Source organism: Lissotriton helveticus, chromosome 5_1 (genome assembly GCF_964261635.1).
Source record: "Lissotriton helveticus chromosome 5_1, aLisHel1.1, whole genome shotgun sequence".
In the NCBI taxonomy this organism is placed as follows: domain Eukaryota; kingdom Metazoa; phylum Chordata; class Amphibia; order Caudata; family Salamandridae; genus Lissotriton; species Lissotriton helveticus.
In genome coordinates this window covers 820,448,637-820,474,008 of record NC_136065.1, presented here as the reverse complement: position 1 = coordinate 820,474,008, position 25,372 = coordinate 820,448,637, and the positions used below count along the sequence as shown (strand labels likewise).

Sequence of the window (25,372 nt, the reverse complement as noted above, 5' to 3'; positions counted from 1 at the left end):
ATACATGAAAAATTACTAATACCCACCGCTTAAGCCGTTCGTGTATCTTTGGGGGCCTGGTATAGTCTGACTTGCCACACTTTTAGGAGTGCGATAGTTAAGAATTGTGTTGGAACTGTCACTGGCAGCACTCGCAGGTGCAAAGGGTGTTGCAAGCTGAAGTAGCTACCTGACAAGGGCCCTTTTTTTTATTTTACAAATGAAGCACTGCCCTTGTTCATGTCATTGTGGGTTCGCAAATTTGCTATTAATCCACTAGGTTAAGTAACAGGAGTCAGCAGCTGATTCCATTTGTCAAAACTAGAAATTCTGAAGTATTGATCAGTGCTTGCTTTGCAAGTCACAATTTCAAATAGCTTCAAAGCAATATTAGTTGGATAGTGATAATACACGTCTCATGAATTAGGTAATGCACACAATGAACGCGCCATTTTGGGAGCTTTGAGAAACCATGTCATACCTATATATCTTCTGGCTGCCTGCTTCTCTTGGATGACCGAGTGAGACAATCCTTGTTTATTATTAGCCACCAATACACTGCATTCTGGGACATGTAGTTTTAGACACAGAACACAGACTCGGCCCTTATTAAGAACAACTAGAGTAACGAAGACGCTCTCTGCTCAGATGGGTTTTCATTTTTAGGGTACGAGGCACTATACTATACAGTGAGCGGTGCATCTATTCTGATATGTACTTTTTCAATTCACCATTTTTTGCAAGGGTTGTTTATCGCTTGATTTAATTTGAAGTAGAGCTGTCATTCCGCATAATTGCACTCTGTCATGATTTTGCAGTCTCTTTATACAGATTGTCTTGAAACTTCTGCTATTGTATGAGTGTGGGGGGCGCAGAAGGAGGGCATTTATTTTAGACATCTAAAATTGAAATGACTAATAATAGTATTTATTTAATCAGGAAGGTGATGTACACCAAGTCCTCATTACTCTGCACTGTCTTCTTGTCATAAGAAGTGAAAGGGATGATAATTTCTTACACATGATTTCATTTTGATTTGCTTCTCCCCACTCAAGATTAAAATATCTTGTTTCCAGTTCATCATATAAATTATCATTGCATCGTTTCCTCCTTTTAGTTGTCAATCTGTCAGCAAATAAAGCAATTACAGTGTGTTAGACTATCTATCTATCTATCTATCTATCTATCTATCTATCTATCTATCTATCTATCTATCTGTCTGTCTGTCTGTCTGTCTGTCTGTCTGTCTGTCTGTCTGTCTGTCTGTCTGTCTATTTATCTATCTATCTATCTATCTAGCTACTTGTTTTGCTAACTCTAACGCAGTGTCTCACATACACCCATCCATCCATCCATCCATCCATCCATCTTTCTTTTCTTTCTTTTCTTTCTTGATCTCTCTATCTTTTTATATATTTATATGTCCATCCAAACATCTCCATACGTTTGCAACTTCCGCATGGAGATGGTGTGTATCTTTATTGCATTGTATATTTGTCTGTCAGCCTGCTTGTATTATTATATTCAGGTATAGCACAGGACTTAAGCAAATGAAAAAATATAAATCTTAATAAACTTATTCTGAAAAGGGTGATACAAATTGCCGGTAGTATATTTAATTTTTAAAAGTGGAGCCGCATATTCTTAGGGGCTCATTACGATTGCAGAACGATCGCCACCGCCGGATCGCTCAATGAGATTTACCCACCACCATATTAAGATGTTGGTGGGTATCGCGGCGGACGCAAAGTCCGCCTGCCGCTTTACTGCCTGGTGGGCGGAGCAGGGCCACTAATATGGTGGCGGTGCCTAGCATGCACCGTCCGCCATATTAGGATGTGGGAAATGAAAGGCCTTTCCATGGCGGCGATGCCATGGAAAGGCTGGCAGGGATTGGGTCTAGGGGCCCGTTGTGGTTCCACCTTGTGTCTTGGGGAGATGGGGTGCACTGGGGAGTACCTATAGTACCCCCTACATTTCGCTGCACCAGGTGGCAGGCGGCACCGTGTGGTGCCTGCCATGTGGTGCAGGGAAAAGCTAGACATTCGATTTTCACATCACAGCAGGTGCTGCTGTCAGCAGCCCCGCCGCAATGTTAAATTGCAGAATGAGACCGCCATGGTGGCGGTCGCATCCTAATATGCGGTGCGGGACCGCCGCATGTCAGGCGGCCGGTCCACACATTGCAGGGATGGTGGGCAGACGCAGGTCTGCCCGCCATCCTAATGAGCCCCTAAATTTGGTCACTGTTTAGAAAAAGACTTGTAGAAAAATAGAAACTGTTTTTTCCTAGGGTTTTTCGTTGCCTAGTCTAGAGCATCATCCTTCAGCAGCAAGTAAACACAGACATAAGAATTTGGGGTTGTAACATTTTCCTCCTACACCCAAATAATTTGTTCCAGCATTACCATCAGTCTGTATTTAATGATTACTTATCCACATTGACTTATGCAAATCATTGGTGTTGGACTTGGCTCTCTCTGCAGGGTCATCCACAAACTTTTTGTCCTAACTCCTCCTGTATTTTCTGATTTCATTTTTGCTCTCCCTAGGACTCTACTCACTTACCACTGCTAATCAGTTCTAAAGTGCTTGTGCTCTCTCCTTTAAACATGGCAAAATTGGCTTCCGGTAAATTGCCATATTTATTTCTTTATACGTACCTAGTAAAGTGGTATTACATGTACCCAGGGCCTGAAAATCAAATACAACTAGTGGGCCAGCAGCACTTATTGCGCCACCCCCTTAATTACCCCTTTAAAAGTGTCTCAGGCCTGCCATTGAAGCCTGTGTGCGTTGTTTAGACCTGGCAAAATAAACCTTTTGCCAGTCCAACACCTTCCTTTTTAGTACATATGTCGCACCTAGGGTAGGCCATAAACAGCCCATAGCGTGGGTTGCACTGTACCTAAAAGACTGGACATGTAGTTTAAACATTTACATGTCCTGGTAGTGAAAAACTCTTACATTCATTTTTCGCTACTGCAAGGCCTGCCTCTCCCATAGGATAATATTGAGTTACCTTATTACATTTAATAAATGCTAGCTTTCAGTTGGGTGACACATTAAGTATACAAACAGAGATGGGTGGATGCTTGAAGTTATCTTGGCCACTGGTAATCACTTTGGCTACACCCCAATCCATTTTTGCACACCATGCCACTTCATTTTGGACCAAGCTATATGCAATTCTATCTCAACTCTGCTACAATATGAACACTCCGGCCTGAACTACAAAACTAGGTACTCCCTGAACTGGGACACAATTAACCCAGGACTAGTTTATCCCTAGTTATGGGCTCATCAGCCAGGTACAGCTTGGTTCGAGTGGCACAGTGTGTGTAGGACTCATGTCTGGGCATACCCACCCCAAATAGGGCGATACAATAAGTATACAGAACATTGATTAATAGAATTTTTAAATTAAACTAAGCCACTGAAATCACTTTGGACCACACCTCAATCCATTGTTATTTTGCACACCATACCACGTCATCATGTTTTCAATACTTCTTGTGTCACGCTAAATGGGATGCATATGCCCAGATGTGGTTGTGTGCACATTGTGTGACTGGAACCAAATTCTACCCAGCTGAGGTGCACATAATTTGGGAAAAAACGGTCCTGGGCTGGATTGAGATCTGGATCAGGGAGGTCCTGGCTTGGCAGTTCCGGCTGGGCGTTAACTATTGGAGCAGGGTTGAGACTGATTAGCATATAGCTGGGTTCATAGTGCAGAGTCATGGTGAGCAAAAGAATGAAGGGTTGGAGTGCCACCCCGAGCTATTGGCAGTGGTTAGACTTATTGCAAGCATAACCTTTTGTGTGTTTCATGCACTTCCCTAAGTGGCAGGGGTATGCTCAAATGTTCGCCCAGTGCTGAGTGTGTTACTGGAACAAAGCTGTACCTGGCTAACAAGCCCATAACTAGGGTGAAACCACTCCTGGGTTGCTTGTGCTCTGGTTCAGAGAGGACCTGACTTGGCACTTTGATTACCAGTCACAATTCTAAAAATGCAGCATTTAAAACGTTGCCATTTTCTTGTCTTGTCTAGTGTATTACTTCCAGACAGTAAGACAAAAGGGGAATTGGTGTTAGCAAGATGGGCCATCTAAAGCTCTCTGTAGCAAGACTGCAAACTTGAAATTTTAGTCACTTACTAAGTCAGAAATCAGGAATACTACAAAAGAACATTGGAATTCCAAAAGGGAAGATCGAGTGATCTACTAGATTATTTTTCCCTCATTTACATATGGGGATCTTGAGCCTAAACACAGCTTTCCTAGAAATTAACATTTAATTGGTAATAATGTTGAGATTTTGAATCAAATAAAGTAATCTTTCCAGACCCAGTACTGAAATACTTGCCAACTTAACCTCAATCTAAAAATGCAGCCCTTGTACAAAGAAAACAATTGTGCATCATAATTATATTTTCCTTTTCATTTACAAAGCCCTTTGCATCACTTTCAGTTTTACAGTTTTTTTATTCATGAATTTACTTATTTAATTTTGTATTAGGAGATTGTTAAACATGTGTGTTAGTTCCTGTCTCTTTATCTCACCCTCGCAGGTTCTTTTTTACCATCAGTTTCTTCATCTGTCACAGTTTTCCTAACTATTTAGTCCCCTTTCTTTCTCCTTTTTATATATGTCTCCTGCTTCCTCCGAATAAACGTATAGTAATGAAACAAGTGCCAATTCTGACCACCTGCAGCTTCAGTATAAATTAAGCACTGGCACATATGGCGTATTTATAAACATTAATAGTTGAATAGCGCTTCCAAACTCAATTGATTGGGCTCTCCTTGGAATCCTCAAAGAAGGTTTCTATTGTTCATATCACTGTTTTCCAAAAGAAAGTTTTAATCCACATTGTCGTAGATGAATGTCTTTATTATACTTTCATAGTTTTCAATTCGAAATTGTATTTCATTTCTACATTTTCTAATTATGCATCATTTCTGTAAATAGCTTCTTATGGCTTCAATGCATTTCGGGCGTCCTGCCGTTCATCAGGGAGCATTACTGAAAAATAACAATGAATGCACATATACTTGTCAGAGAACTAGTTCTATTTACATAGTCTATAACAATGCTCAATGTTAAGCTGACATTCCTCTGTGGTTGACTATATTCTTTATGTGGTGTGATCTATGAACGGTATCTGAAGGGGCTTGTGGATTTTGTTAAAAAAGAAGAAAAGAAGAAAAAACATGCAGTGTAACTCTTAGGTGGTGTGTGCTACACATACAGCTAATGCATGGGGGTGTCAGAATAAAATATTGTGAGCTTAATGGTGCTGTTTATAACAGACTGTTCGATTTTACTCACGGTACTTTCATTTCAAATGGTGGGGTACCTTTAGTGTTAGAAAAGGAATGAGAAAATAACATTTAGGTTAACGCTGGATCCGCATGGTTTTTAGCAGTTAAAAGATAGAAGGCACTGGTATGTGCAGCTTACTTACAATTAATGATGTGTTGAAACGCTGTGTTTAATGTTCTGTTTATGGTGTATGCGGTAACTGAATCGGCACCTCTATGTCTGAGGCGTGTTGTGTAGTCGATATGAAGGTAGGACTGTGCGGATAGGATGTTGTGTTGTGTAGTCGGTGTAAAGGTAGGACTACGTGAATCAGGTGAATTATTAGATTTAGCGTGGTGGCCATATTGGAAGGCTAAAGATTCAAATAAAAGTGAAGGGATATCTTTGTATTCATAGTCAACATTATACAAAATAACAGTTTTGCTAAATTTTTGGTTAATGTACCAAAGAGCAGATAAGGAAATACAATCAGTGTATAGGTAACATGAATATTCCATTCCTTCATTCATCCATGTGGCTTCAGAGCTTCAAGTTTCATGATCCAAAAGTTCTCGTGCTGCAACAAATTTTTGTCGATGTCTCTGCCTTCTATTTTATTGATCACTTCAAGTACAAGAAATTTTAGCTGGGATATGCTGTGTTGTTGTTCCAAAAAGTGTGTTGTCACAGTGGATTTCATGTTTTTGTCCAAATATTCGATTTGTGCTCATTAATGCGGGTTTTTTTCTTTTGCTCTGTTTTGCCCAAAACCTCTACAAATATTTACGTTAAAATAGGTAGTGCGTGCGCAATACATTTAATTAGTATTTATAAACATAGCGCTTGCTGTCCTGTGGATCACTTTTTTCACGATTTCTAGGATCAAACTGACCACATTCTTGGCAGAATGTTCAGTGCTTTAAATGGAACTATACAAGTGCAGGTACTCATTATTTAGAGTACCTCCTTGCTCCTGAGGAGAAGTGTTGGTACTCATTATTTAGAGTACCTGCTTGTTCCTGAGGAGAAGTGCCGGTACTCTCCATTTCAAATTAAAGAAGTGCAGGTACTCAGTAACTGGACTGCCCATTTAAAGCACTTACTGTGAATGTTGCAATACAATATCTGACTCTCCTGCACCCTCAGGAAGATTTGCTAGTTGGGGTTTGCACTCTTGACTGCCTGGTAACCCTGGCCTTGTTCTTTCCTTGCAGCCTGTGACCTGATGACGCAGGGGATCTTAGCCTTAGTGACGTCCACTGGTTGTGCCTCAGCAAACGCCCTGCAGTCCTTGACGGACGCAATGCACATCCCCCACCTCTTCGTGCAACGCCACACGGGAGGATCCCCACGGACTGTCTGCCACTTCAACCCCAGCCTGGAAGGGGAGGAGTACACCTTGGCTGCTCGACCACCAGTGCGCCTCAATGACGTCATGCTAAAGCTCGTCACAGAGCTCCGGTGGCAGAAGTTCATCGTCTTTTACGACAGCGATTATGGTGAGTCATTGGAAGTGAATCCACATGTACTTGGTTGCCTCCTTCACTGCTGTGGGAAAATAATCCTTTGTTTTGCTTTTGCCTTTTTGCTTCTGTTACTTTATGCTTCTGAAGTTCTGCCATGCATTCGAGGTTCAGGATCAGGGTGAAGATTGCTGTTTGAAATCCGGCCAGGAGATAGACTCCTCATAGCGTGAGAGAGCTCTTGATGCTCAGCAGTCTCTTCTTAGCATGACAGCTGACGCTTGACTCTTCTCGCCGAGTTGTCATAAAATATGAATAACCCCTTGACAGTGATGGGTAGCGCACCTGTGGGATATATGAAAGACTTCAGAACCACCACTGGCTTCTTTAATACACATTTCAAAGTGATTTTGAATGCACATATCTTGACATCATGAATTTTTAGCTCCTAAGTTTTTGCTCAATTTCTTTTGTTTCCCAATATGTATGGTATACATGAATACTAAACATCGTGTCGGTTTAACGCGATGGCAGGTGAGATTTTGTCATTTATAGCTAATATTATGCTGAACATTTAGACTGCATTGCAACATAACCGATTTTTGTCGAATAAAGGTTCACCTTCTATTAGCAACTTTTTACTGATTTTCAGGGTAACCGGGACAGTTGAGACAACTGTGTGACGTATGACTATTTTATATGCCATTATACATTCAATAAACACATACATCAGCTGCGCCACAGAAATATGAATAATATTAATTCCTGACTGTTTACCACAAGAACATGGACATAATAAAACGGCCCATTAAAAATGCAGCGTTCTACCATTTTCAAATATAGTTACTACTGTAGTCCCATTTAATGATACACAAGGTATAACATTTAAAAGGAAGGCATTCTGATTTAATCATCCAGGGATTCAAGTTTGTAATTTGTAGATCACTACTTTCCATATCAGGCAATAAACTTGCTGTGCGATCTTGTTTGCATATTTATTCCCCAGCAGTCAAAAGCAGTATTTCTGATGAGTTTTAAGCATTTTTGTTGGAGAAACTCGACTAGCTTAACCTCGAACACCAACATATGGGAAACAAAGGCGGGAGTGTAGCTAAGGCGGAAAGATTGGGTGCAGGGGAGGAAGGGGTGGGGGTCAGCTTTAGAATTCCCAACAATCACGCTGGCTCATAATGTCAAAATACCGTATAGACAAGCAGGGCCGGCGAGAGAGACTTAAAGGGCAGGGGAAAGGGAGAGAAATGCGGATTGGTAGGGGTACTAAGTGACAGAAAGCACATTATTTTGTGAAATAATCAAAGTTTTTGAAGAATTTCAAAACAGAGAGAGGGAAAGCCCATGCGGGTTCTTGTCTGTGGGCGTAAAAATTCCTGGTGAAATCTAGCAGGCACCCACAATACCGACTGAAAGCATCTGCACCCAACTATTTATCACAAAATACATTTGGGTGTAACACCCCAAACACCGTCCCTAAAGTTATCGAACCCAGCACTTATGCTGAATTTTCTGTTTGTAAACTATGCCTCTACTCTATTTATTCAAATATTAATAATATAAAAAAATAATAGCAGAACAACTAGTCTCTTGGCTAATCTTAAACAATAAGAATAAACAGTCCCAATTATGTGGACAAAAGATTTGCAAACTCTTATTCCAAAGGCAACCCTGAATTAATTAGCTATGATACTAGTTGGTTAAAAAGCGAAAATCATTTCACAGAGTAAATATTAGACCCATGAAGCAGGTAATAATTGAGCAAACTAAAAGCTGGTAACCATTTTACAGTTCATGGTTTGCCCTGTCTCAGTTGCGGCACGTGCAGGGAGTTCCGTGGGGCAGAAAGGCGGGGCAGGGTGCGGGGTAGTAAACACCGGAATATGGATGATTGGAGGTACGTAAACAATGAAATAAATAAAACGAATTTTGTTGTGCACCCTGCATCGCAAAGCGCATGCTACAAAATTCGTTTTATTTATTTAATTGTTTACTTACCTCCAATCATCCATATTCCTATGTTTACTACCCCCGCCCCGCCTTTCAGCCCCACGGAACTCCCTCCACGGGCCGCAACTGCCCTGTCTCTTTCTTTCTGTGAAGTAACTATGCAAAAATGTTAGCAGTGAGCATGGCCACCTTTTCACCATTCTTAACAAATTGCTTTGCACTGAAGGCGCATAATACTTTGAACCAATATAAGAAAACTAGCACTTCATAATAAATAAAAAAAAATCAAAATGAATGAGCAAGCATCTCTCCTCTGCCATTTGTCAGTCAAAGGAAAACCAGCTTGCATCATGGGCTCAAAGTGTAAACAAACAGGGCAACAACTGATCAATAGAATTTTACTGCTTCAATTGATGGATCTGCATGTCTTTGAGTCTGAGTGCTGTATATATATGTGCTTATGATTTTATTTACCTATATTTGCTTTGGTATTGGTTTTCTGAGAAACTCTGGAAGTTTAAACATTTTACTGTTTTGTGTTTGCTTTGGGATAAACATACACAAGTCCAATGGTCCTCACTAAAAGGTGATCCTTGATATCTCAGCTCAACAGAGAGATACTCTCCAGTTCTTGGTGCCTGAACTCCTATAGATTTCACTCACTTTGTTACTCTTCTCACATGCAGGAGTATAGGTGTTCCAACCCCCTTGCACTCCAAGGTGTGTCTGAGGATTTGCAGTTCCATGTGGGTTAAGAAAGAATTACTTGTCTTTAGCATCTGAAACATTGGAATGTTGGGAGCTCCATTAATGACAACAGAGTAGCCAATGTGCTATAATAGAGCAATATTATCCAAGGGAGAGGGCACTTCCAATTTGGTATTGACCATGATGGATTTAGAGGGTCTTGAGACAAAGCTAAGGGCTGTACTTCACCCCAGTCAATATTTAACTGAGAGAGCTCTCCCTATTGGTTAATATTGCTACTCTATATCATGCCATTTAAACCTTGGGTGAGAGTCACAAAAGACTTTGTTAAATGCTGTATTGTTTTTATGGGACTACTTAGGTGGAAGTTTACAAGAAGCACAGCTGGTGGATTACTGTTGTTGATAAGGGTCCACCTTTTCCCTATTTAAATGCATCGTAGTGACAGCCTAGATGTGAGGTTTCGAAACATGTGCATATGGAAAGGGTATTATTAGATTGTGGTCACAATATAAATCATTTGTAAATGGTGACACGCTCATTTTAAGAACTGTGGTGCATTCTAAGGTGATTTTTATTATGTGAAGGATGCTGACCGTCCTTTAAAATTTGATAAACCATAGTTTGGAGAAAATGGTTTTCTCAGATGAATTTCTCATGCAGATGGAGATCAATACTATCAATTGACAAATATTCTCTTCAGCAGCAAAAGAAAAATGTTTGATAAGCTGAGTAAAACATGCACTTCCCACAGGAGCAGGAGGTTGTCAATTACTTTTTCCATGTTCTACTGCAGCGTCACACTAGAGTTCTAGAACACAAGAGGGCAACAACAGCAATGTTATTATAGATTACATGAGTAACATTAAGGAAAACATTTTTTTCTGTGCATTGGGTAATTATTACCATAGTGAGCCGAGCTGTACTGAAAATTAAGGTTAGTAGGGTTCATGGTGGATTTTAATGAACTTTTATTGAGGGAGATGTTATATTTCCTATTGCTGTGCTAGATTGTCTGTTTCCACGAAACTGGTCAGCAGCTAGACTCAATGCCACACCAATGCCATAATTATAGACAGTATAATAGGGTGGTTCAGGGCATCAGCAGTTGCTGACTAATCTCTTAGAATAAGAACTGAAGCATCTCCTTAATAAAGTTCAATGTGGAGTTTAAAATGGAGTAAGGAAAACCTCGTTCTGGTTCTGTACCTCAAATGGTTTAAAATGTACTGATGTTGCATGGGAATGTTGTGAATTTTAAGGAACGCTTGGCTGTCTTTTCCAATAAGCTGAGTAATAATGACACATTTTAAATGGGTGAGCAGATGTTACAGTCAATGGCTTCAAGTGACTGCTTTTTAAAAGAATGAGTGCCCCAGACCTGGTTAAGGAACACCAAAAGGACGGTTTATAATTTCTGTAATGGTTGCTAAAAGCCCATCAGCAAAATCGCAGACTACATATAATGGGCAGAGATCCCTCAGAGAACGTGTCAGATTGAAATTTTACATAAGGTAATAAACCTCAGCTATAACTAGTTGCCTGAAGTTCAGTTTGAGAATTTGAGTGCTTACTCATGCAACTGAAGTATGGGCTTTCACGTGAGCTTTATTCAGAGGAATTCGATTTACTTAAAGCAGCAATATTCTGCTTTATCTTCTGTCTTGCCAGAAAAATAATAAAGCCGCTCCACACACTGATTCAGAGACATATCATTGTTAGGACTCGATCAAAGTAGAATTTCAAATTCTAATACTTTTCTTGCCCTCCTAGTTGCTTGTATTTTCTGCATAAAAATATATTTTGCTAAATAAATGGTCATATTATACTTCTTTTAATTGTTTACAGTTTTTGTAAGAACATGGGTTATTAGTTGTGTGGGGGGGAGGGGTGTCTCATAACAACCTAATAAATAGGTCCAGTTAGGCTAAAGCTAATTTCTTACATGATCCTAGTCTGCGAAATAGAAACCAGAATCCTTTAGCATGGTATTGTCTATAAAGGCTTCTCGAGAACACTTTTTAAAGTAGTTTAATCCTATATTTGCTGTTCTAAGTATTTACTGAAAAGAGGAAAAATACCTGCGTTGGGTAATTTTCCCAATGTTTGTACCGGTTAGGACATTAAAATACTGGTCAAAGTAAAAGAATGTTTATCGACAGAGATGAAAGGTATTGCGACCTGGAAGACTAACAACTGCTACAGCTGAATGCAGAAAAAAAATCGATTATGCTGGTTGGTAAGGACCAGCAGCTCTGGTCTTCTGATTGGTGGCGTTCAGAAGAATATAACTACTGAGAAGACACCTCCATGAGGCCAGTGAGAGATTTGCCAATGTTTGCAAATACACAATTGAAGTATGCTGCCTTTCCTCGCTTGTGGTAGCCGCATGTTTCTCAGAACTATGTGTGTTTGAGTTTCATACTTAAACTTAGAAAGAGGTTAGCCCTGTTTTTGGTTTATTTTCAACAATCACTTTTTCGGCCAGAGATAGAATCCTGCAAAATTTAGTAGTAAAGCAATCCCTAAATATACTTTAATACGTGTCCACTATTGCACTGAGTGACCATAGTGAACACATGAATCCAACTCCATAAATGAAGGCTCTAATCCTGTCTTCATGATCGGGATTAGGCCCAGGATTCAGAAACCTGATCGTGAAGACGGGATTAGGCCTCGATCAAAATAATTTTTTCCTATTGATAAGGGAGGAGAGCAGGAGTCACCCCTACCCACAGTGCACCCTGCTCAGAATGCTGCTGGACCTGTGGAAGGCAGAAGACCCACACCTGCCATTTAGACCCACGAGGAGATATGAAAGGTTGGACCTGCTCCCACTTGTACCCAGGAAAAAGAATTGGTCTCCGGGGGTAAGTTAGCCGACCTCCTCTTAAGCTACAGGGACACAATAATGTGCAAGAAGTCCCTTTATCTAAAAATCCCAGCTGACCATTTTCCAACTGGACCTGCCCTGGTGCCTGCTGGTTGCTTCTGTTGGAGTGAGTCTTCACCCTACGTCCGATCCTGAGGTTCTGCGACCCTTGGATGTGTCAAAGTGTACTACTCCTAACATCCTGAAAAATCTTTTTGGCTCCAAAGACCTGTGGCAGACTGGGACAAACCTGCTACCCCAGGTATGTTAACACTAGGCCAAAGAGTGAGGTTGCTCCCGCTCTGAGCTTTTTTTCAGTATCAACAAATCAATTTCGGTGAGACGTCACATAGAGGCTCTCCAGCCTTGTAATTCCTCTTTGGTTACCGCTCGCAGCATTGCTCCGCCGGGCAAATCCAAGCTCCAAAAAAGACTTGATTGGAGAGGGCGCACAATTCTAATAGTAGCTTGTTCCAAGCAGTAGCACCCAGAAAAGCCAAAGATCTACCTCCTATTCTACTCTTCCGCATTCTAGGAATCACTGCCAATAATTTATTTAATTCATTCATTTTGGCAGATTTCAGATTCCTCGTAGGATAATTGAAGCTGAACCTGGCTCTTAGGTACACAACCACAGTTTGATATCAGGCCCCATGCGCAAACACCAGCGCCTTCAACGCGATTCTTTTCCTAATCGGAAACCAGGGCAGAGCTCACAAAGGTGGGGATATATGCACTCTCATAGACAGTTTCAAAGGGAGGCTGGCTGCCACATTCTGCACCACTTGAAATCTCTCTAGGAGGTATTCCGGCAGGCCCAGGTAAGTGTAAGAACTTTTTCAGTGAGCTCAAAACACTGAAGCATGTTCCCACCACAGATATGATTTGTGGCCTAAATTACAGATGGTCTTCAAATTTCATCCCCAAGTGTCGCAAAATACCATCCTTAGCCCCCCTGAACATTTTGGACTTCCATTTCAGAGACAAGTCAGAAGGTAAAACTTGCAACCAGAAAAAAACTTGTTTCAGTATCCAACCCCTGCTCCTTTCAGGTCAGCCTTAAATCAAGCATTGACCCTACTCAAGTGCAATCAAATGTCCATCGTTGGAAGCTTAAAGATTTTTGGAGCTATTTTTATTTACAGTTTTAATAATTCATATCTCTGGTTCCCCTTATTGAATTGTTATCCTTTTATTATAATTTTGTTCATTAAAATATTATATAGTTTTATAGATGCAAGTGATTTTTGTGTGTTGTGTTTTCTATTTTTAAATGTTTTCGTACTTCTCATGCTTTGCATATTTTCCTAAGGTAAGCCTGTCTGCACTGTGCCAGGTCTACCAGGGGTTGAGCCCAGGTTTAGATTATTGAAACCTTTACTGTCCTAGCAAGAATACTGATATTATTACTTGTGTTGGTCTAACATCCACCCAACTAATAATCCACGTTCTCACACTGTCCATGACAATCAACCTGATCCAGAAATAATGACTCCTTTTCCAGGCCCAATTGTGCTTACAGTCAGCCTCCAGAGGTTTTGGCGCACATTGGTGCAAATTTTCCTGGCAGTAGGATTTTGTGTGGGGATTTTCTTCCTGAATATTGCTTACCATTGTGTAAACTGCAGCGTCAGTCCTAGCGAAGGTGGGCTACTTGGTGCTTCACAAATAAAGGATTCATATTTTTTTTGTTTATTTTTGCCGTTGTATCTGGGGCAAACAAGCCCAATGGGTGTTAATATGCTTTGAATAAGATCAGTTTCATGCTGTAAAAAGAAGGAGGGCAGATGTTACAACTATTATGCTACATGATGGACATAAGTGTATTCCAGTAGAGTGATCACAACTAGACCCCTCGAAGTTAAATGGGGCTACAGAAAGCTTCAGCTTTATTCCTGTAAACTTCTAACCTACAAGGGTCTTTACTGTGGCAGGTGCTATTATCACGGTCAACAGGATACTACCAAGTTGTAAAATACTACATTTCATGAAAAGGTGAACCACCTTTTCACTGAAGGCAATCAATGTCCCGACCTTTAACTGATCTTGCCAGATCAGACCAGGCTCATTTTTCACCTATGAGTGGCTCACGGGGAGGCAGAGTCACTTTTGCAGCTTATAAGGTTGATCTTTTCAGCACAAAGGGCATACTCTCCGTTTGCTGGCACTTGTTATGGAACAGTGGACTTTCATCTTCCTGTTACTATTTCAAAAAGGGGTTAACACTTTAAGAATATTATTTTTCCTATTTAAAAGCCAGCTGTGAGCACACGTTCTTCGAAATATGCTTTACACAATGAGTAACGTTTGTCTAATGCAATATGGATTAAATTCCCTAATTTGCACGAAGATGGGAATACTATTTTAGATTCAAATTTGTTTTATTAATTTCAAGATCAAAAACAGGCAATATACTACAATGAAAGGACATTATACATATCCAGCGGTTGAGACAGATATACATGTCTTCACTGTAAATCAAAATGGAAGCAAGATACATGTGCCAATTCGTAGGTGGGATGCAAAACCCGTAGGTGTTAAGCCTGATAGGGAAACAAAACTTCAAAAACTGAAACCAGAAAGCCCCCCCCTTCCAACCCCCACCCACCCCAACCAGTGTGCCATACCAGTAAGACAGTCACCGAGTTGCTCAAATGCCGTTCATAGCTCTATTTCATAGGATCACGTGGGGTCCTGTGGAGTCTCCGTGAGGCGCAACAAGCGGAGATATCTAGGACAGGTGATTTTGTTGAATTCAGTTGAGAGGAGGGACAATAATGGTAGTCAGACCTTCCGGAACGTGGCTGCTATTCCGGAACGGAATACTATTTTGAAGTCTTAGAAGGGATCGCACTGGTTTTAGATGTGCACTGTTTGCACTATTATCTCAAATAGTATTTTATAATTGTATCTCTACTGCGCAGGGTTCCGAAATGCATGTTTAAGTTTTTAACAAAGTTTCAACTAAGCTGTAAAATAGTTTTTATTTAAGTACATACACTGGATACCTCAGTTTATTTATGATCATTTAGGCAAAGATTTTACATGCACTAGTTTGCATCCACACCACCTTTCAGAAATATTCTTCAGTACCTTCCTAAAGAGCCATGACTAGCAGTCGTGACTATCGCAATGGCTATTATTAGGTGAGTGTTGTTCGCCACTGGACAACAAGCACTTTTAATTGCTTTTAATTTCACCAGTTTCAACTCTTCTTATAATGTTTGCTTTTATACGTTTTTAAAATTTAGTGTGGTGTCCATGGTTAGCACAACACGTAGCAGAATGACCGAGATTAAATTTGATTGTGCTGGCGGGCAATTTACTTTCACCCGCATCTTTTGAAGCCTCTTTCATTTTATGTGCAATTGTATGGATAGTACCACTTTTGGAATCCAGATGACCTTTAAGGTTCTAAGATATTAGTTGAAGAACTCAGAGGGTCTTTTGGCATTGAATGTTGTTCTATTGTTCATAAAGGGTGGTGACCGACGAGGTTAGGAGGATGAAACTGTCTGCTGTTTAATGTAACAATATAGTGAAGAGTGGCTGGATTGACCTGTATTGGATAGGTGTGCACCTGTGGGTCAACGGGTGTGTGTGTGCTGAAGGGCATTGCCTTTAGTTTTGCAGGGGTGTTTGGCTGTCTATTTCTAGGCTTCTGGTGGCTGTTCTGTTTCAACGCACCTTTGCCATTATGGGGGCCTGGTGACAAGTCACTGTGATGCCAGATGGCATTACCATGTGCTTATGTGACCACTCTAGCTTTCTGTATCTGTGATTCGGACTAGCATAGGGAAAGTGTACTATTTTCAAATGTTTTGCCAAAATTCTAGCCCGATTTAGAGGCATTTCCCCTCTCCTTTTTACAGGAAGATTTGTGCCTGGAGTGTTTGAACACAGATGTGACTGCCCGGCTGCACAGAATCAGCTTCAGTGTCACTCTGTACAGAAGTAATGATCATGTGGGTGTGGCAGAGTAGATTAATGAGATGGTATGGATGTATTTTTGACGTGACAATCTTAGACAAATATATGGCTTGAAACTGTATCTTGTGCTGGATGCATAATGTTAAACCTCATTATTCACCTCTGGAGATACATAAGAAACTTCCCACGTCAACTTAAAAAATTGTAATTATAGACATATAGAAAAAACCGTACAAACTATTTAATTCTAATTTTGATAGATATTTCATTAATTTCTTCTGAATGAGCGCATCAAAGGTGCACATTTTACCATATCTGAGGTAGCCCTGTTTGAAAAGCAATGCTTGATGATGGCATGAGCTGACAATGAGAGTTTGCACATTTTTCTGAGAGTACTAATGATCTTGTTACATTTCTGAGAAGCTTTAATCAGGCATGCCGCGCTGTGGAGATGCTCTCTGGATGGTCAGATGGGACTCTCGGATGTCAGAGGGCATGGCCTTGCTTACCTTCAGATGGGAAAAAAGCCTTCAATCATAGTTCTGAACCCTCATTCTAAAAATAGGCTGTGACGTCATTGATATGGGAGAGTGAGTTACTGTCAGTGGTTTTGTATATATGTGCAATGTGAAACAAGAAACCGTCGCTGTGATCCCTCAGGGATTTGACACTATTGATGAGTCGTGGAGAAAAACCATCAGGGTTCATTGTAAAGTGCTGGCTATGCACTTGCTTACTTTCAAAGCTAATGTACTCAAACTCAATCTATGAGGAGTTAAGAGTCACCCAGGTATTTGACGTTTAGGCCGGATGGTTGAGAAGCAGTTCTTTATATTTTCAATGAAATTTCCTTATTAGATTTTAATGTAAAGCTATTGAATCAGATTCCAAGTAGACATTAAAGGTTATTTGTGCCAGAATGGAACCTCTAGAATGCTTCTAGGTGCAGGGCAAGCTTAGTCCTGGAGGGATGCATCTGGGAGGTGTAATATGTTGTTAACTGTTAATTTGAAGCACTTCAGACGAATGCTGTTCGAGCTATTCTTGAGGAGAGAATAGTGGATACGACCTGTTCGTCCCTGGTATCCAAGGCAATGGAGATGTCTAGCAGGACATGAGGTTGGTGTTGAGAATGTTAGTGATATTGAAGAGTCTGTTCAGCATTTTAAAAAGTCACTTTCCATTGCTGCTCTGTGATATAAAACCAGATAAACTTGACTGAGGGGAGTCTAATGAACCTGAATGTTTTTTTTTCAATGGTTTCTCAGAGGAACATCAGAACTGCAATGTGGTTGTTTGTTAGACCATCAGCGTCTACTTTTGGATTTTGGGCTTTTTCAGCCATGGCAGGATTCATCTGCTCTTAAGAGAGTCAAGTAAGATGCATTTGGTTGGCGGGGGATATATTGAGCACCTTTCTTTTCCCATAAAATAACAAAAATGACTGCTCAGCTACTCTCTTTATTTCTACTCTTTTTATGCCGTTTCCCATCTGGAGTTATGGTTACTTCTCGATTTGTGTAGCTACCTTATTCATCACCTAACTCTTTCTTACCTCCATCTATTAAGCACCTACAAGCATTTTCCACCTCTTCAAAAATGTGCATGTAAATCCACCTCTTTCATTCAGGAAAAATCACTTCAATACTGTTTGCTTCTATATTGCATCCCAGCAGGTGCAAGAGTTAATCATCTCTCTGAGGCATATCTTATTGATCATCTCAACTTCATTTCACATCTCGTTCGTATTCAACGACATGGTTGAGTACAAACAAGACTTTCGCAAGAATTACTCAAAACTTTACAGTGAAAACCTGCAATTGCTAACAGTTTCTTTGCAGTCTTGCATATAGTTGTATGCTTGTCACTTGTACTTGCTATAGTGGTAGATAAAACATTGCTATTTATGGTTTTTAATATAGTTCAATTTTGATTTTTGGATTGAACCACCACCATTTCACTGGATAAAGGAGCAACTAGGCAAGGCATAGTCATTGAAATCAATGTAATAAACACAGAGCCATAGATTAGATTAGTCTAGGGTTATTGAAATAAATGGTTATCTCAAATCAATTTACCAAAGTCAGGAGAGTAGACAACAGTAAGTATGTATTTCACAAGCTAAAGTCCAAAATGAAAAACTTATGACATGTCACTAGGACTGAGAGCCCCGTAAGGTAAAGTATAGGGGAAATTTTAAAGGTAATTAAAATTTAAAAACAATTAGACTAATAATTTTGTATTAAATATTAATATTATTTAATCTTAGATGTTTACTTTAAATTTAGAATAATGTACAAGTTGGTACAGTACTGCAAACATAATTTTAAATAAAAAAAACTTATTATTTTGAATATATTACCTTTAAAAATATTTTTCCAAAGTTTTACACAAAGTAAAATATATATTTTATTATATATTGAAATGTAATATTGATACAGAGAATGATAAACAGCACATTATTAATAATAATAAATAATAACGATTCATTATTTTTCATATTTAAAAAGGGTATGTTATGTTATTCGGTATTTGATATAGCACTAACAAAAACATAAGAAAATATGTTAATAATTATCTTTAATTAAAAAAAATATATATATAAACATATAATTATATTTTTTAAACAGTTGAAATATTTTAATTTATTTTGCCATTAGTTCTTTTTGGGATTTTATTATCCCTACCATGGTTATCTTCTATGAAAGAGTGTTGCAGTAACTTTTAGTGGCCATGGGTGGTGTTGAATGTACTCCAGTTTTGAGCTGGAGTACTTTTAAGACTGCTGGGGGGTGCTTTTTGGCTTTAGTAACTATGGAAGGGCAGCTTGTGAATGGAAACTCTCTTTTGTGGGTGGGTGCATGTCCCCCCAAAACTCCTCTGTAACCCTTGCTTAAACCCTGCTTACTGCTCCCTTAATTCTTCCCCTTTAGTGATAATTTGTTCCCATTTTCCAGTTATTCCCCTCTGCTGCCCTACATTTAGTATAAAAAATTAACGCTTACATGTTCAGAGATCTTTGCATTCAAGACGGTGATCTTCGCACATAAAAGATAGGAGAGGTAGAATTCTCTGCGCGTAGGTATAGTATAGTATTTTGTTGTCTGTAGTAGTACTTTAATAGTACTAGTAAGGTACTACAAAATTAAGTTTCCGAAGATTCCCCAATATGTTTTTGGAGAGTCCCCAAGAATCTGCGTTTAGGGAGAAGACATCAATAGACCACTCCAAATTCTAGATTGCCCATGGGACTGTGTGCTTGCCGACTTCATGTCAAATACTGTGGATATCCTCTATGAAAGCCCCACATCAAAAACATTCCTTTGTGTCTAATGTGTAGATCTCTGTTCTGGCCTATTGAAATCCTCATGCATGTCATGATTAGGGGTAATGCCTGCCAGGAATATGTTCCCGTGAAAGGAAGACTGGTGGGAATTACCATGTTTTAGAAAAAAATGCTGTAAATCAGTGCATTCTTTTCAGCTGCCAATCAGGGTGAAATCATTCTGAAACATGGCAATAGAAACCTAAGGATTCACAGATGGTAAAAATAGATGGTTGTGGTATGTTTCCATACAGTCCAGGGGTCACATCTGTGACCAAAAGACAAGTGCTCTAAACCAGATTTCACCTATGGGCACATGGAACTCATAGAGAACCCTTCCATGAAAGGTGTTCCTGAGTGAGAGAGAACAGGGGAAAACTACCATGTTTTGGAAGGAAAATGCTAAAAATCTGATAAATATCATGTTCAGCGCATTCTATCATCCAGCCAATTCAGGGTGAGGGAGATCTGGCTAGAAAACATACGGTTGTAGTATGTTTGAAGACTGCCAATTTGTGATAGTTGTGACCAAATGACAAGTATTCTAAACCAGTATTTTGGTTGCTTTTCAAATTTCCCAACTGCAGCACAGCCGGGATATAATAATAATAATAATAATAATAATAATAATAATAATAAATGACATTTATAAAGCGCATAGCTACCTCAACTGAGGTGGTGCTAAAGTGGATAACATCATGGCCATACTAGCAAAGATCTAGTCTCTACGGCTGAAAAGCCAGGTCTTCAAGTTCTTTCTAAACTCCTGTTCAGAGTGCATCATACATAGTTGGAGGGGGCAGGTCATTCCAGCATTTGGAGGTTACCACCTCGAAAGTTCTGCTCCCATTCTCGCTTTAACAAAGCAGGGAGTGAATAGGTAGTGTTTCAAATTGGACCTCAGCGCTCTACCCTGCTGGTAGGGGCGAAGTCTCTTCCTCAGATACTTGGGGCCTCTTCCCTGCTAGGCCCGGAAAGCACATGTGAGGGCCTTAAATTCGAGTCTCTTGGCCACAGGGAGCAAATGGAGCTGTCTGAGGTGGGGGGAAATATGGTGGCGGAGAGGGACCTTGCGGACCAGCCTAGCTGCCGCGTTTTGCACTATCTGCTGCCTACGGATCAAGCCCCTGGGCAAACCCAGATAGAGACCTTTGGCGTAGTCGCGATGGGAGGTGACTAGCGAATGCACTGCAGTTTTACGAGCTGTCTCTGTCAAGAAGTCGATTAATTTTTTGGACTGTGGATACCCTAAAACTGTAGAAAATCAATATCTCAATTATATAATGTTATATTTAGTGTATTCCACCAGCTAGCCACTCACGGCTAGTGAGGTCTGGCTTGCAGCAATAGCTTCCTTAGGTTGTACTAAATTAGAAAACATGTGGGGCCTTATTTACAGTTTGGTGGATGGGATACTCTATTCACAAAAGTGGTGGATTTTTCATTCCTGCATTACAAGTGTATAATAGCCTACAGCAGTTGTAATATGGTTGTTGGAAAATCTTCCATGTTTTGATGGCGCACTACATCTTCCAAGCTCTAAATGAGGCCCTTCGTTTTTACACTGTCCTTATAGTAGTGTGTGCAATATCTGTCATTCATGTGCACCGTAAACAGTGTTTCTGGCACAAATCTGTGCAACTATTACATAATTGTGCAGTCTATATTCCATAGGAAAACAAAAACGTTTTACTTTGGTATTGCCAAACTCCAGACATTCAGGACAACATTTTCTTTGTTAGTGTTCCCGGATTCATTTTTGTCCATTTGGGAGATGCAACAAAATATTGTGCAAATTTGTTAAACAATATTATTACCTTCAAATATTATCACCCTGGCCCTTTTTGGGGCCCCCATTTTACGTTTTTGACATTCTTTATATGGCGGGATCGCCTCCATGTAAAGGATGTCGTAAAGGGATGTCATAATCCTGAGGGTGGGGCCTGCCTTGGCACCACCACCATTTACGTGCCCAGACACGACCCTCGCACCGTCGGGATCCAATATCCTGGTTTGGTGTTGGGCAACTTTCAGTCCAACCGCCAGTGTCCTAATATGGCGAACGGACTGGCAGGCTGTCGGTGGTTGGACTGCCACCAACGGGATGCCAGCAGTCAGGGTGCAGCCATTGTAATCAGGCCCATCGTTCTTTTATAAATTGTTTGTGTAATGTTTTTTTTATATTTATCTATTGCATTTTTTATGGTTATACGTCTGTATACAGAATAAAGATTATTTGAAATGAAATGTTTAAGAGAAAATATACAAATTTACAAACAAGAATGGTAATCATCAGAAAAAAACGTGTTAATAGAAGTAGAGAGCGAATCCTAAACTTGTTTGCACCATGAGGTTTTTTTTTTGCTTTCGGATTTTACATAAATTGGCAACATCCAAGAGGTTTATGTGCTGGTACACGCTTTTCAGTCTTCATACAAATACATTAAATATTAAAAGTGAGGGTAAAGGGCTTGTTGTCATCTCTATCCAGGCTGTACATTGTGTGAATTTGTCTGTCTGGGCTTGATTCAAGGAAGGCAAAAAGCTTTCACACACATAAGTAAACGTGCATGATTTTTCTGACATTAAAGTGAATATCAAATCATTCGGAGGCTTCTGAAAAAAAGTCTTTTAAAGAGCCCGGAGCCACAAAATGCCATTTTTTGCCTGGAGCCGAGCTCTCTAACCTACATAGAAAAATCATTTTCTCTTAATTAAGCCAGACTCCTTTCGTGTTGATCTTAGAAGTTTTTGGCAGGCAGAAAGGAATGGAACAGAATTCTCAGTGCACCTTCCATGACAGCCAATTATCAAACAAGTAAGAAAGAAACATGACTCAAGCATTTCCAATTTCCATGGGAGGCACTTTTAGAAATGCACTTTACACTTCTGTAATGTTCGGTTAGTTTAGCCTAGGTTACCCTGCCACTTGGCCTTTCCTTATACCCACCTGTGAATACTCTGTGTCTTCATGCCCCCTTGCAAAAATACCTTACCAAAATGCCTTGTAAGGATTACAAAGAATCAATGACAGTGGACATTTTGACAAACCAAGTGAGTGGTAGCATTTTGGCCTTCCTACTGCTTTGTTGTTGTTGTGTCCTGATTATGTCTGCCTTCTGAAAATGCCAAGAAGCAGCCAGTAAGAGAAGATGCTTCTGACAACACCCTATAACTTCAGTCCTTCAGATATGATAATGGAAAAAAGAGTTTGACTTGAAGACTTTTTGTTTAAGAACCTCAAATCCAGGACTAGAAAATATATAGCAGAGCACTAGAACCGGGGTATCGGGCCAAAAGAGCTGCACTTTATCCTATGTATTGTGGTCCAGTAGATCAATTGTGGGTGCTGTTGACCTGAAGTCAAATACCCCTAGACTTCCGACAATTTCACAACAACATAATGGTACAGCACCCCACACAATATAACTTTCACAATAACATTAAATACAGTGTTATAAAGAAATGCTGCAGTAGGACTTGAGGTTCTTTTCTTGCTTTTATTAACAATCTTCCAGTTTAAAAAAGAGAAGAAACGTAGCCAACGCGTTTCGTCCGTAGGACTTCTTCAGGGCGAAAGGTCTTCCTACGTGTTTTTTCAGAGTTTTCATTCAGAACCTTTTTTCAGCATTTCTTTATAACACTGTATTTAATGTTATTGTGAAAGTTATATTGTGTGGGGTGCTGTACCATTATGTTGTCTAGAAAATAGATAGTAACATCAACAATAGTTGGGACCAGGCAAATCCTGTTTGGAACTTTGCCATATGACAACTTAGCCCATGAGTCAGGTGAGCAGGTGAGTGCCTTTCTGAAAGCCGAGAACTGTTTAGTCTGTGGCTTGTGAGGACACAAATGTTGCCTCAGTATCTTCCAATAGTAAAAGAGAAAGATCTACTAGGAAGACAGGTAGATTGTTTCATAGAAACCAGGGGCAAATACAATAAAAAGCAGCTTCGGAAAAATTCCCAATCTATAATGAGTGGTGGTCAAGTTCACTTATTGTAACACGGCTAAGAAAATATGACTGTCATTAGATATCATTTTGTATCAGTGACTGCTCATTGGACATGTTGTGGTCACAAAGTAACTGAATGAGACCAAGCAGAATATCACTCAAACACCTGATATTCTAAGAACTGCTTGGGCTTCAAAAGTGCTTGTCCCTGCCTAGGATGTTTTCTTCATCTCAAAGATTTGTTACTGTGATCAGCCAGAAGAGTCAATCTGAGGAGGTCTCATTGGGCATAACCTGATACCAGTTCCTGCTTGACGGAATATTGCTCTGTCTGTGCGCAACATCTAACCCCATTTGTGTAGCTGTTCCCTTATGACAAACCTCAGAAACCTGTGTTCCTATGCCCTTCATGTTCGGTGCTCAATTATGAATCGATGTCAATAAGAGGCTGAAAACAGTTAAGCAGTAACAACCTACTATGCATATCATCTGTATTCCTTTATCCAGCTTCCCTCATTTTCATATTATTCCAAGGAAGCAACATAATAGTCATAAATGAAAACACAAATCAATATGCAAATTAGGTCATTCCGCGTCCCTGTCTTATTGTTCTCATTGCCTGTCCACATATTTTAACAACTTCAAATTATTTATTAACAATAGAAGAGCAACAATGGAACAGTTTAAGGATAATTACGTTTTCAATATTTCAAAATTGAACATTTTAAGGATTTTCAGGCAAGTGGTTTATTTTCCTTCAGGATACATTGAACATTTAACAGATTCTATATTTTTTTAGTTATCCTTGATTTCAAAGCGATGTGTTCCCATTTTGTGAACTACATGAAAGGTATCCAGCATAGGTCCATTGGTCTGGATCCATGTCAACGAAGGCCCGTGAGATCTGGGCCAGATTTTCAGCATATGTTCATGAAATACATTCACCTTCAATTAATCCAAATTGAACTATTTTCCACAGTTATCGATTATCCTGAAAATCAGACATGGATTCTGATCCTGGACCTCCATTGGACACGTTTGCTTTAAATGTGTAATAGCTCCTCTTCAGAACACAAATTGCAGATGTGCATCCAATGCAAATAGATCTTTTGGAAATTGTGTGTAGCCCTGAGATATGATGCAATATGACAAACCAAGCAAGGAAAGCTACAGCCTAGAATTAAAAATACCGAGGGCCCTAGAGCAGAGTGCCAAAATTATACATCGCTAGCTGAAGCTGACCCCAACATATTTTTTATGCCATATGGACACAGACAAAATTAGCAAAAAATCTAATTTTTTATTTTCATAATATCAAAACAGACTAAAAAAATACACAAATATATCATTAATAGACATCATCAGTAATCAATAGTGTCCCACATATCACTTCATTCATACTAACAATCTCATTCATACAAGCATTCACCAATCCTAAAACATCACACTTCACTCAAGGTGGTAAGACTGCCAACTGATGGTAAGATGACAAATGTCCCGTGAATTCTCCCAATGGTAAGAGAACAAGATCCAGTAAACACGGAACAAATTTTAAAAGCCAACGCGCGTTTCGGTGTATAGCCCAAGACAGAGCCACACCTTCATCAGGGCGAACTGTAGATATAGGTGGGATGACAAACACACTAAATAATGATATTGGCTGGGATTCCCTAAGTTGAGTTCATACGGGAAGCCGACGAGAGATCCTTCATGGGCACTTTACCCATCAAAAGCTTCACCTGTAAATGGCTAAAGGGGGTTGATAAAACTTGTCCATGCTATAAAATTCAAGATCAAGATGAAATTCACCTCCTGTTTTTCTGCCCAGCCTATAATAGACCCAGGAAATATTGGCTGGTGCCGTTAT

General features: G+C 39.8%; 1 protein-coding gene across 1 annotated transcript in view; it reads left to right on the top strand.

Annotated features, from left to right (window-relative positions):
- Window positions 1–25,372, top strand: part of GRID1 (glutamate ionotropic receptor delta type subunit 1) — a 2,290,275-nt gene that overhangs the window by 679,526 nt on the left and 1,585,377 nt on the right. The window contains exon 3 of the mRNA XM_078641098.1: window positions 6,502–6,786. Coding sequence (XP_078497224.1) covers window positions 6,502–6,786 — 285 coding nt within the window. The remainder of the gene's footprint in view (window positions 1–6,501; window positions 6,787–25,372) is intronic.